Below are 13,874 nucleotides of genomic sequence, written 5' to 3'. Positions count from 1 at the left end.
ACACCAAGAACTCTCACTTCCTCTACCCCTCCCAATATCCTCTCATTTATTGTGTATTCCCTAGCTTTGTTTGCACTCCCCAAATGCATTACCTCACACTTATCTGGATTGAATTCCATCTGCCACTTTCCCATCCACTCAGCCAAACCATTGATATCATTCTGGAGTCATAAGCTATCCTTTTCACTATCAACTACATGGCCAATTTTTGTCCTCTACAAATTTGTGTCATCTGCAAATTTCCCACATTTAAGTCCAAATCATTAATCTATGCAACAAACAGCAAGGGACCCAACATTGAGCCCTGTGGAACACCACTGGAAACTGTTCTCCATTCGCAAAAACATCCATCACTAATTACCTTTTGTTTCCTGTTGCTGAGCCAATTTTGAATTCAACTCGGCACATTCCCCTGTATCCTATGGGCTTTTACTTTTCTGACCAGTCTGCCATGTGGGACCTAGTAAAACGCCTTACTAAAATTAATGTAGACAACATCCGCTGCACTACCCTCATCAATCCTCCTTGTTGCTTCCTCAAAAAGTTCGATTAAATTAGTAAGACACGATCTTCCCCTAACAAAACCATGCTGACTATCCCTGATTAATCAGTTCATTTTTAAGTGACAGTTTATCCTGTCTCTCAGAATTAATAATGTGCCTGCCACAGAAGTAAGACTGACCAGCCTATAATTTTCTGGCCTATCCCTCGCACCCTTTTTAAATAATGGTACAACGTTCGCAGACCTCCAATCCTCTGATACCTCGCCTGTATCTTGTGAGGATTGGAAAATGATCCTCAGAGCATCCGCTATTTCCTCCTTGGCTTCCTTTAACAGCCTGGGGTAATGGCCCTGGTGACTTATCCACCTTTGAGGATGTCAGTCCCTCCAATACATCCTCTCTCACTATACCTATTGTATCTAATATTTCACACTCCTCCTGTTTAACTAGAATATCTGTTTCATCCCTCTCCTTAGTGAAGACAAAGGCAAAGTACTCATTGGGAGTACTGCGTACATCTTCAGCATCAAAGCACAATTTACCATATACAAACCAGATAGGCCCTATCCTTTCCTTAGTTATTCTCTTGCTCTTAATGTACTGGTAAAACATTTTTGGGTTTTCTTTGATTTTACCTGCCAATATTTTTTCATATCCTCTCTTTGCTTTCCTAGTTTCCTTTTTTACTTCACTCTGTACTTTCTATACTCTTCTAGGCTTTCTACAGTATTAAGTTTCTTGTGACTTCATGAGCTTTCTTTTTCTGCTTTATCTTACCTTGTACACTTCTAGATAATCAGCAGGCTCCAGATTGGTAGCACCACCCTTTTTCTTTGTGGGGACATGTCTACACTGTACCCGTAGAATCTCGCTTTTGAATGCCTCCCATTGGTCTGTCACTGATTTTCCTTCATAAGATCAAAAGACATAGGAGCAGAAATTAGGCCATTTGGCCCACCGAGTCTACTCCGCCATTCAATCATGGCTGATAAGTTTCTCAACCCCATTCTCCCGCCTTCTCCCCGTAACCTTTGATCCCCTTACCAATCAAGAACCTATCTATCTCAGTCTTAAATACACTCAATGACCTGGCCTCCACAGCCTCCTGTGGCAGTGAATTCCATAGATTCACCACTCTCTGGCTAAAGAAGTTTCTCGTCATCTCTGTCCTAAAAGGTCTTCCCTTTACTCTGAGGTTGTGCCCTCAGGTCCTAGTCTCTCCTACTAATGGAAACATCTTCCCCACGTCCAATCTATCCAGGCCTTTCAGTATTCTGTAAGTTTCATCAGATCCCCCCTCATCCTTCTAAACTCCATCATCAAGTATAGACCCAGAGTCCTCAAACGTTCCTCATATGTTAAGCCTTTCATTCCTGGGATCATTCTCGTGAACCTCCTCTGGACCCTCTCCAGGGACAGCACATCCTTCCTGAGATACAGGGCCCAAAATTGCTCACAATATTCTAAATGTGGTCTGACCAGAGCCTTATAAAGCCTCAGCAGCACATCCCTGCTTTTATATTCTAGTCCTCTCGAAATAAATGCCAACATTGCATTTGCCTTCCTAACTACCGACTCAACCTGCAAGTTAACCTTAAGAGAATCCTGGACTAGGACTCCCAAGTCCCTTTGCACTCCAGATTTCTGAATTCTCTCCCCATTTAGAAAATAGTCTATGCCTCTATTCTTCCTACCAAAGTGCATGACCTCACACTTCCCCACGTTGTATTCCATCTGCCATTTCTTTGCCTATTCTCCTAACCTGTCTAAATCCTTCTGCAGCCTCCCCACCTCCTCAATACTACCTGTCCCTCCACCTATCTTTGCATCATCTGCAAACTTAGCCAGGATGCCCTCAGTTCCTTCATCTAGATCATTAATGTATAAAGTGAAAAGTTGTGGTCCCAATACTGACCCCTGCAGAACTCCACTAGTCACCGGCCACCATCCTGAGAAGGACCCCCTTATCCCTGCTCTCTGCCTCCTGCCAGACAGCCAATCTTCTATCCATGCCAGTACCTTGCCTCTAACACCATGGGCTCTTATCTTACTGAGCAGCCTCCTGTGCGGCACCTTGTCAAAGGCCTTCTGGAAGTCCAAGTAGATAACATCCATTGGCTCTCCTTTGTCTAACCTACTCGTTACCTCCTCAAAGAATTCTAACAGATTTGTCAGGCATGACCTCCCCTTGATGAAACCATGCTGACTTTGCCCTATTTTACCATGCACTTCCAAGTATCCTGAAATCTCATCCTTAATAATGGACTCTAAAATCTTACCAACGACCGAGGTCAGGCTAATCGGCCTGTAATTTCCCGTCTTTTGCCTCACTCCCTTCTTAAACAGGGGGGTTACATTAGTGATTTTCCAGTCCTCTTGGACCCTCCCTGACTCCAGTGATTCCTGAAAGATCGCCACTAACGCCTCCACTATCTCTTCAGCTATCTCCTTCAGAACTCTGGGGTGTAATCCATCTGGTCCAGGTGATTTATCCACCTTCAGACCTTTTAGTTTTCCTAGCTGTAACCAGTCCACTTTCGCCAGATCACTTCTCAGCTTCATAAAATTTGTCTTTCCCCAATTTAGAACTTTTACTCTAGTTCCATAATTATGTTAAATCTAACTGTGTTATGGTCACTATCTCCAAAATGGTCACCCTCTGCAACTTCATCCACCCCCAGCTTCATTTCCTAATACTAAATCTAGAATTGCACTCCTCCTTGTTGGGCTTGTTACCTGCAAAGCTTGGCAGTTAAAAATTCCCTGGTGCATTCTCCATGGCAACGCCTCTACCAATCCAAGTCCACTTGCCAACCAATCAGCACTCTTTTCTCATGCAGTATGAATTGTTGTTCCCTTTATAATTGGTATTCTTGCGAACTGTCTTGATGAGTTCTGTCCTGATGCTTTTAGACTCTAAATGCATCAAGGGGTATGGGGAGAGAACAGGAGTATGGCATTGAGATAGAGGATCAACCATGATCATATTGAATGACGGAGCAGGCCCAAAGGGCTAAATGACCTACTCCTGCTTCTATTTTTCTATGTTTCTATGAGTGCAAGACACAAAGCTTCAACAGCATGTCTCCTTTTTCAGCAATATTCAAGTTCTATACTACCAAACGACTATCTCTCAAAATATACAAATGTTTTCTTCCTAGGTACCTAAACCTGCTGGAGTGAAGAAAGGCTGGCAGAGGGCATTAGCCGTAGTTTGCGATTTCAAACTCTTTTTGTACGAAATAGCAGAAGGAAAGGCTTCTCAGCCAAGTGTGGTGGTTAGCCAAGTTATTGACATGAGGTACGCGTAACTCTTCCTCTTCTGTGTGGTCACCTGCTGCTCTATTCTATTCACAGGGACCCCAGCCAATCCCCATAGAGGGAAAATGTTTCCCTATCAGTGACACTATACTGATACCCCTTCCTTTTTTAGTGTCAGCTATTGTTCTGTTGGTAGTACTCCCACCTCTGAGTGTGAAGGTTGTGTGTTCAAGTCCCACTCCAGAGACATGAGCATAAAAATCTAGGCTGACACTCAAATGCAGTACTGAGATAGCGTTGCACTATTGAAAGTGCAGCCGTTCAAATGAGGTGTTAAATCGAGGCCCTGAAACTCCCTCAAGTGGACTTAAAATACCCTATGACACTATTTCGAAGAAGAGCAGGGAATTTCTCCCCCTGCGTCCTGACCAATATCAATCAACACCACTAAAACAGATTGACTGATCATTACTTCCTTGCTGTTTGCGGAAACTTGCTGTGCACAAATTGGCTGCCGTGTTTCTTACATTATAACAGCGACTATACTTCAAAAAAGTATTTTATTGGCTGTAAAGCGCTTTGGGATGCCCTGAGGTTGTGAAATGCACTATATAAATGTCTCTCTTTTTTAAGGTAGTGTGAACATTTCTGTTAAATTAATTTTCATTGCCGTTCAACCTTTTCCCAAGCTTTTAAATCAAAAAATGCAGAATCTGCATTTACAGATAAACAGAGCACAAACACAGTTTGTTACCTTGCCTTCTGTTCATTGCTGGCCCATGAAGGCCTCCAGATAACTGATTCTTCTTTGTCCTCTGACACTGTCAGCAGATCAGTGAGATATCGTTAAGGGCAGAGTATTGTTGTTTTGTTTTCTTTAAAAAAAAAGTATTTTCTTTTTAATTTCCCCCAGGGATGAAGAGTTTTCAGTTAGCTCTGTATTAGCTTCTGATGTTATCCACGCCAATAGGAAGGATGTCCCCTGTATCTTCAGGGTAAGTGGTAGTGTCGCTATATCCTGAGGTGGGAGGGGAGGGAAGGTTTTTAACAACAGCAGAGGGACAAGTTTAACAAATGACAGAGGGATTACAGTGAAACCCTGTTATCAGAATGTCTTGTTACTTTGGGGCTTCCCTAATTTGAGAACATTAAACATTACAGTGCATTTATTAATTTTTATACTTGTAACACTCACTAACAATGCAGCTTCCTGTACCATCATCAGATTAGTTTTGTATGTTGCAGTTACAGTTGCTTACTTTTCCTCTTTTTAGTGGATGCTTTCCCACAGTGTTTTTCTTACTAGAGCTAAAGTACAAACACACTAAGAAAAAGATACACGAGTACCAAAAGACCCCAAATTGACTGAAGATTTATTGTTTCCTCAAGGTTCCTGACCCAGTCACAAGGTTTCTTTTAGCAGTGAGGTCCCTCTGAGCCCATTTCCATAGTTTTCTTCGTTTCATAATGTCTATTGCTATCTTTTATTCCCTCCTCTCATTCTCCTTTCCCATTTTCCCCCAATCTTTTCTCTCTATCAATTTTCCCGTTTTACTCTCGATGTTTTTCACTCTTGTATTTCTAGCCCTTTATTGAGTGTGTCTACTTCCCTTCGTTTTCCCCCTTTCCCATGGACATTCTCCCCAATCACCTCTATCCCAGTCGATTAAGGGACATGAGGAGCTGGCAGGATAACGGAATTGTAACCCAAGATCAACCATGATTGCATTGAATGGCAGAGCATACTCGTAGGGTCTACTCCTGCTCCTATTTCTTATGTGTTCTCTCTTTTCTCCTGTCATCTCTATCCCCCTTGTCATCTCTCCACTGTTGTTGTTGTCTCTCTAATTTTCCTTTTGCTTGTCACCCTCTCTGACATGTGTTCTGCCTCTCCTCTCCAATTCTCCTTTTCTTTTCCCTCTCTCTTTCTGTTTTTTGCTCCTGCTTTCTGAATTCTCTCTTTCTGCTTCTTGCAACTATCTCTTTCTCACAATCGGTCCCTATTCTTTCTCTCTCCTCCTCACTCACTGCTCTCTGCACCAGTCATGTTCCTGCTTCTACTGATCCTCTCCCTTTGGGGTAAAATAGCTGCTGTGGCACAGGTTGGATTGGCACTGATTAAATGGTCAGTGATTCAGTAGCACATGACTTCAGATTAGATTAGGACAAAACCCTGTAGCATGGCGGGGCAGTTTCCCTGTGGCAGAACAGAATCTGCCTTTTCTAATAGCTCAAGAATTCCCCTAGACACCTGGATGAACATTAATGTCCTGTACATTGCAGCATTGCTATCAAGGTTACTTGTGATTTCACTGATTTAAGCATCTGGGTTTCTCGGTTGTGTTAAATTGCCCAAAAGCCAATGAAGCTAGTAGAGGTGGGACCAGTTGCTAACATGTTCCAATAAATGCAGAACTCATGGTTAATTTAATTTGAAGTGGGAGCTTAGAGTCAAATTATATTGAGCCACTAGGTGCTGAGGTCGGGGTTCATGTTTGCAAACCTGTACGTTCATTTCCTGATCTCAGCCACATTATTGGGGGAGAGCGGACATGAGGTGCTAGCTGGAGCTCAGGTTTATACCCTCACCTTCCTTTGGGAAGATCAGAAGCAGAGTGAACCCGAACTGCATTAGTTTACTTTGTATGGGCTTGGAGGCAGGCCTGCCACTGATGGTGCATGGGTTGCGGTGGGAAACTTTCACAGTAGGGTTTATTCAACCTCAAAAAAACAAAGTGGGAAAGTCCTACTTGAATTGAGGAAATGGGAACCTACTCCATTAGAGTTCTTATTTACATGTTAGGAATTGGTGGAGTCCTATTTGATTATATATTTTCTCCTTTTGTTTGTGTGACATGTATCTACGTCTTCCCATTTTGTGGCACAGTGTCTCAGTAAAGGATCACTCCAAAAAGCATTTTCTGTCTGCAGCCATTGCTCAAGTACCATCTTAATTATAAAGTTTTGTCTGCATGACATGAAGCACTGTGTTTACGGACTTAATGTTTGCAAATCAAGTCCTTTGAAATGGCAGCAGAGTTATTTCCTGTGTCTTCTAGATTCCTTCAATGTCATATACCATGGTGAAAAGGAAGGCAAACTGTTCACAGGCTCCTGTCGGTGCTGCTAAAAGATGATTTGCCCCGTGGTTCATATTTTTTCTTTCCTTCATTATGCCACCCCCACCATCACCACCTACTCCGAGTGCCTGAGGGACAAAGTATCCTATCATTGGTATCTGTTAGTGTGCCTACCAGCTTTGCGTCAGTGATTGCCCCATTTTTAAAGAACAATATGTTAGGTGGTGCCTTCAATAAATGTGTTCAATAGAACAAAAAGGGGCTATTCACCTACTAATGGGGCTGTACCTGTAATGTGAACCTGTGAGTCTCAGCATAAATCACTGGAATCGCCACTGACTTTTCTATATTCTAGTGAAAAGTGCCCCAGTTCTCTTCCTTCTCCTTATAATTTCATAATATTCATAGAAACATTACAAATGGAAATAGGCCATTCAGCCCCTTAAGCCTGTCCGCCATTCCATTAGATCATGACTGACCTGTATCTCTACTCATTACTCACCTTGTTGCATACAATCTGTTGATCTCAGCCTTGAAAGCTCCAATTGACCCAGCATCCGCCACCTTTTGGGGAACAGCATTCCAGATTTTCACTACGCTTTGTGTGGATAAGTGCGAGCTGATTTCACTCCTAGCTGGCCTTTCTCTGATTTTAAGAATTTGCTGTTTCTTCTCGATTCCCCAATCAGAGGAAATTGTTTCTCTGTTTCTATTGTTTTAACAATTTTAAAAATCTTGATTAGATCTTCCCTCAATCTTTCATACTCAAAGAAATACAAGCCAGGCTAATGAAACCTGGCCCCATAATTTAACCCTCTAAACGCTGGTAGCATCTTTGTGAACCTCTCCTGCATCCTTTTCCTGGCCTTGATATGCTTCTTAAAGCAGATACCCAAAACTGAACACAGTATTCTAACTCCAGCCTAACCAATTATTTCTATGAGTCTCCGATCAGATTTTTTCTATCATAATCTTACACCCTATATGATAGAATCGAGGATCCCGTATGCTTTTTTAAATTAATTTTTCCTGCCAATTTTAAAGATTTTTATACCTGAATTCATATTGTGCCATATTATGATATCTAGAAGCCTACCCACAATTATCCACCCATAATGTTAGACTAGATGGGTTGTTGTTAGCTGGTTTAGCCCTGTTTGAACCAGAGTGTTACATTGGCAATCTTTCCAGATTCGGGAGTGTTTGAGAGATTGTGGTCAAAACCTTCGTTATTTCTGCTCTGACTTCGCTAGAAAGTTGGAATGCTATTGGAATCCCACTGTCTCCTTCACTATGAGTTCACCAGTGTTTCAGTATTTTACCGTTATTTATAAATTAACCCATATAAGTGCTCCAACACCACCTCTTGCATCTTCCCAGCATTGCACTCTTCTGTGAAAATCAATGGCATCTCCTCTGTTCCTTCCACTTCCATGAAAAAAGTTTCCTTTTTTTAGTCTCCAATTAGCCCTCCCCTTTCTTTTCATTATTTACTTTTTATGTAAAGTTATAAAACACTTTACTGTTTTCACTTTATGTTCCCTGTCATGCATCAAAGTCCCTACCAAAGCAAAAAAGCTCATTCTGAGCTTTGGAAACAGAGAGCAAACCAGGTGGCCAAAAAGTCCACACTTTCTCGTAGCTTAGGCATCAGCTGTTCAGAAACTAGCCCACACCAGTAGAGGACTAAGAATCACATTGTCTCATTTAGTCGGACTTTTTTCTAATACCTGCTCTCCTGGTATTTTGTAATGAACAATAATTCTTCAACATAAACTGACCTGGGAGCAATAATAAAATCTTGATATGCCTATATGGAATAATTCTCAAAAGGTGAGGTCAATGGATCTGATCCAAGTGTGTTATCAATTAGTTGTGGCAAAAGGTTTGTGACATGGTGCACACTGTTGCAGTTTAATACTAATTCACAATAACTCTTCTAATATTGGAATATGAATACTTTTTTTATTCTTTCATGGGATGTGAGCGTCGCTGGCAAGGCCAGCATTTGTTGCCCATCCCTAGTTGCCCTTGAACTGAATGGCTTGCCACACCATTTCAGAGGGCAGTTAAGAGTCAACTACATTGCAGTGTGTTTGGAGTCACATGTAGGCCAGACCAGGGAAGGACAGCAGATTTCCTTCCCTAAAGGACATTAGTGAACCAGATGGGATTTTACAACAATCAACAATGGTTTCATGGTCACCATTACTGAGACTAGCTTTTCAGTTCCAGATTGTCAATTGAATTTAAATTCCACCAGCTGCCATGGTGGGACTTTAACCCTTAACCCCAGAACATTAGCCTGGGCCTCTGGATTACTAGCCTAGTGACATTACCACTTGGCCACCATCTCCAATATTATCATACAAGCCCATATTTGTGTGTTCTGCACTGGGGATAGTTTCCATGTCAATAGCCTTTGGTTCTGTCCCTAGGTAAAGCATTTTTGTCACTGAATTGTTTTGCCTGCTGCCGCCATAGCTTTTGGCCTGATCCAACTTACTGTTTGCTTGATCTCCTTTGGAGAAGATTGTCAATCATTCAATCAGGTATTAGTTTGAGGATGTTCTCATTGCCTGAGAGGTATATTGCCTTACTATAAAAGCTGTCACCATTTCTCAGTTGCTACATTGGCTGTGGAAAGTAATGAATCTTTGTGAAAGTTGGTCGCCTTCATATTTTGGAGCCCTTTCTAAATTCATCATTCTTCCTCTTCTCATCCCCATCTTTGGCAAAGGGGCTGTGGTAGTTCAACCCCTTCTCACAGGTAGGCTTCTGATATAGCTTTTCTCTTCTCTGCCTTAGGTTCCGCTTACAGCAGAACCTGGTAGATGGGTTGGGCCCATTAAACAGACCCCGAAACTCCATTCCGCACGCGATCGTAAAACTGCGACACATATCAAGGTATTTTTACTCTGTACAATTAATGCTGCTCCTTCCTCATGGAGATGACACTTCCATGCCTTTGCAACCCCTGGTACGTACTCCTTGGTGATGTAGACCCTCTAAGGACTACTTACCCACTGTAGACCAGAACTGAATATGATGCTTCTCTTGCTCTTCCCCAGTGTAGAACTAAAACTCAACAAGAACCTCTTGAAATACTTCATGGACGTCTTTTTTCTTTCCTTGTTTAATTTTTCTTTCCCTACAAGTGCATTGTGACCACATAGCTCATGAGCAGCAATGTTTCAAGTGAACTTGTTTCGCCATGAATAAAAATCCTACTTTGTGCTAGGTGACAACTGTAGTGGGATCACGATTACTCAGTTAATGAAGAGTGATACCAGAAACTGCCAGATAATTGAAGATTCCCAAATTCCCTTTCGTTGGGTGGTTTAAATTAATTTATCTCGCATGATCAGTTTTTCCAAAGCAAAAAGAAGTTCCCAACCGAATATCGCCGTGCATCATCACCACAAGGACTGCAGCAGTTTCCCTTCACTTCTTAGGGCAACTAAGGATGGGCAGTAAAAGCAGACTTAGCACCAACGCCCATGCCCCGAGAACAATTTTTTTTTTAAGTTCTGGGGATCCCCAACTCCAACTAGCTTACCAATCTCTCAAAATTAATTGAGGGTGCAGTTAACAGGAGACATTTGAGTTTCCATAATTGAGGAAGTAATGCTTGCTCTTAACATTGACCGTGTACATTTTTCTGGGTCATAGATTTTTCTCAGCTACTCTCCTGTGGGACATGAATAGCACAAGTTGAAAGATCTCTCCCTGATCCCTGGAAATGACAATGTGAAAGCTTCATATTTAGCAGTCCAGCATTAATCTATATTACTGAGCTCTGCCAAGATCTATTTTGGAGGAGAGGTTTCCATGATCTTAACAGGACAGCAATCATAATGCTGAATGGTGGATTTCACTGAGCCTCTATAAAGCTCTTTTTAATATGGGATTATTAACCTCCTGTTCAACTCCTGCTTGGTTTCATCACTCTCATTGTGATGGGGAATATGGAGGGAGGGAACACATTCAGTTCCTTGCTGTGGTGTAAATGGTGGGACAAGAGCTGGGTGATTGGAATTACTTCTTTCTTGCAACCCCAACCTCCATGAAGTATGGTATCAATTACAGAATAGAAGGGGGTCATTCAGCACATTGTGCCTGTGCTAGATAAGATATTGTGTTTCTGTTATATGTTGCATGTACTAACAAAGGCTGTAATCGCTAAACCATGTGATCATGTCATCGTGAAGCAGTGGTGTCATAAATGTGAAAACATGATTTTTGTTTTGTTTAACAAGTCTGGAAAGGTGATGAAAATACATTCGTTTTTTTAAAATGGCTGCATGTATTTCAATACTATTTATGGTGAACAGATGTGATGTGATTACACAGCCACTTGAGGCTCTCACTTTTCAATGTTTACCAGATCTCATGTTGACCCAGGCATTTCTGCAGTTAGGAAAGCAGATGAATATTAGCAGCAAAAGCATAACAGAGTTTGTGCTGTTTATATATATATATATATATATATATATGTACAAAAATGATCTCTGTTTAGCTTGTTGTTTTGTGAGGTGGCAGGGCTTCTTCAAGGTCAGAACTGGTGGATGTAAAGGACCTCATGGATAAAGAACATTTCTCACCGGTATCTCAGCCAACATTTATCCTTCAACCAGCACCTAAAAAGGATTAACTAGTCATTATCTTTTGTTTATGGGAGCTTATTATGAGCACATTGCTGGCATGTTTCCTACATCAGAACAACGACTACATTTCAAAAAGTGCATTATTGTCTGTAAAGCACTTTGGGACATTTTGAGCTCATGAAAGGTGCTGTGTAAATGCAACTCCTTTTGTTTTTTTGCTGCCACTATTAGAAGTTGTCCCAGAATGAAATCAAGCCTGGGAGTTCTGTTTTTAATTTCCTTCTTTCTTGAGGTCAGTTGTTCACCACAATGATCACTTTTCTCTCCTCTATCTTATCTTCTCTCCCTAAACTACTGTTGCAGCAGCACTTGTCCATGGGTATCTACCAGTGCACTGTACAAGTAACTAGCTCAGTCCATTGGTATTTAATCCTTCCAATCCTAAGGATGCTGTGGCCAATTTTAATGCCTATTTAGAGCATGGATCTGCTAATTGTATCACACACTTGAGAGAGCACAACTGAAAATCAAATGAAGCTTTGAAGCCAACAGGTTGGGTTGTTTTTCAGTTCTTTCACATGGATAGCAAAAAATATTGATGTTCCAAAAAATGTGCATCAAAATACTTGCAATAAAGGCTTAGCTTAAAGTAGGCATCTCTGTGAAGAAGCAAAGTGTGTGACCATTCAAGTGGGAAAATCAAATAAAAGGTGTCCATGACAAATGTGCCTGAAATAGCCAGTGGAATTGATATGTTCTAAGTGCCGCCTTTGTAATTGACTCCGATGGTTTTGGCAAATGGTTAGCACTATTTACCCAATATGGATGGCTGCCTTTGATAAGCAAGGTGTGTAATGTGTTGGTGTAAGCTGTCCATTTACATTATAGACATCTTTGTAAAGATTAATAGGTTTGTATTTTGTTTGTCAGTTACACCCTGAATGTGGTTTACATACGTCTTTGCATGTAGGGGTTGGAACTATTTTTAAATAGGTGCTGGTCTCCGAGGGTGCAGGGCTGAAGGTAGAATGTTAACTGTGTCAGCATAAGTCAGCCGTGAAGTGGAATAATAAAAAGGATTGAGCAAGCAGGGTTTTCCTTTTAACATTATCTGGTTTGTCTGCAGTCAGCTAGTTTCAGCAGAGTTTCAGATAATCTAATGGAGCGGGTTAAAGCACATGAGGCGAGGGTAAAATAAAATGGCGCAGACAGTTTAACACTGATCAGTGCTGCCTAGGTTTTCCCTTTAACATCACTTTATTCTTTGCAGGTTACGGCCTCCCAGCTATCAACATCCAATAATAAGTGTTCAATCCTGATACTGGCTGACAGTGAGAATGAGAAAAATAAGTGGGTGGGACTGCTGAATGAACTACACCGGATCTTGAAGAAGAACAAACTCAAGGACCGATCAGTCTTCGTTCCAAAGGAAGCTTATGACAGTGCCCTGCCACTTATTAAGACAACGCAGTCAGCCGCCATTATAGGTAGGAGCCAGCTGATATGCCTTTTCACTGAAGCTGATATCTCTCGGTATATAACGTCATAAAGTATAATCAGCTGCCAGTTCACATAATATAATTTATAAAATAACAATAGGGACTACGCTTCAAAGATTATTATTGACTGTAAAACAGTTTGGGATGTCCTGAGGACGTGAAAGGTGCTATGTAAATACAAATTCTTCCTTTTAACTCAACATATCGAAAACTGATAGTCAGATTTTCCAGTTTTAATTCCTTTCTTCTTAGTGTCCTTGTTGGCTCAGTTGTGCCGGAGCAGTCCTGAGGGAGTGCCATCTTTTAGATGAGACAATCAATTGAGGCCCCATCATCTTGTTCAGGAGGAAGTAAATGTCCTGGCCAGCATTTACCAAAGACAAATATTACCTGGTCATTTAGCTCTTTCAGTTTGTGGGACCTTGCTCTATGTAACCTAGCTGCAGTGTTTGATACCATAAACAAGGGTTGAAGAATTTACAGCACAGAAACAGACCATTCAACCCAACTAGTGGTTATTCTTCCCACACACATCCTTCCATCTTACTTTATCACACCTAGACGACAATAATTGGCTGTGAAATGGTTGCAGATACCCTGAGAGTGTAAAAGGCATGATATAAACATCAGTTTGTTGTTTCTTTTGTGCACCTCTCTGCTTCCCCCCCTCCAACCCCTCCAGCCCCCACTACTTCAGAAGAATGAGTGATTAGACAGTATTGAATAAAAATATAAAATGCTGATAAGAGAAATAGAAGATAATGTTTTGGTAGTGACCATTCTGTTGTCAAGGGTGATATTCAACAATGAACAATTACTATTGTGTCACTAGTGTGAGTGTAAGCTCAGCTGAGAATTTCAATGGAATATTCATAAGGTGTTGCAGTTAGAAATAGTGGATGATACTCTGTGGTGGGAAGAATG

The 13,874-nt window shown here is 41.3% G+C and overlaps 1 protein-coding gene across 6 annotated transcripts in view; it reads left to right on the top strand.

Annotated features, from left to right (window-relative positions):
• LOC144681055 (serine/threonine-protein kinase MRCK alpha-like) overlaps window positions 1-13,874 on the top strand; it is a 607,421-nt gene that overhangs the window by 569,733 nt on the left and 23,814 nt on the right. For 3 of the 6 annotated variants that reach the window (XM_078542747.1, XM_078542744.1, XM_078542743.1), the window contains 4 exons: window positions 3,665-3,804; window positions 4,678-4,759; window positions 9,653-9,751; window positions 12,722-12,938. In XM_078542747.1, coding sequence (XP_078398873.1) covers window positions 3,665-3,804; window positions 4,678-4,759; window positions 9,653-9,751; window positions 12,722-12,938 — 538 coding nt within the window. The remainder of the gene's footprint in view (window positions 1-3,664; window positions 3,805-4,677; window positions 4,760-9,652; window positions 9,752-12,721; window positions 12,939-13,874) is intronic. The other 3 variants (XM_078542748.1, XM_078542746.1, XM_078542745.1) reach the window with 1 other exon arrangement.

This window comes from Cetorhinus maximus, chromosome 5, assembly GCF_964194155.1.
Source record: "Cetorhinus maximus chromosome 5, sCetMax3.hap1.1, whole genome shotgun sequence".
NCBI lineage: Eukaryota > Metazoa > Chordata > Chondrichthyes > Lamniformes > Cetorhinidae > Cetorhinus > Cetorhinus maximus.
This window is presented reverse-complemented; position numbering and strand designations above follow the sequence as displayed.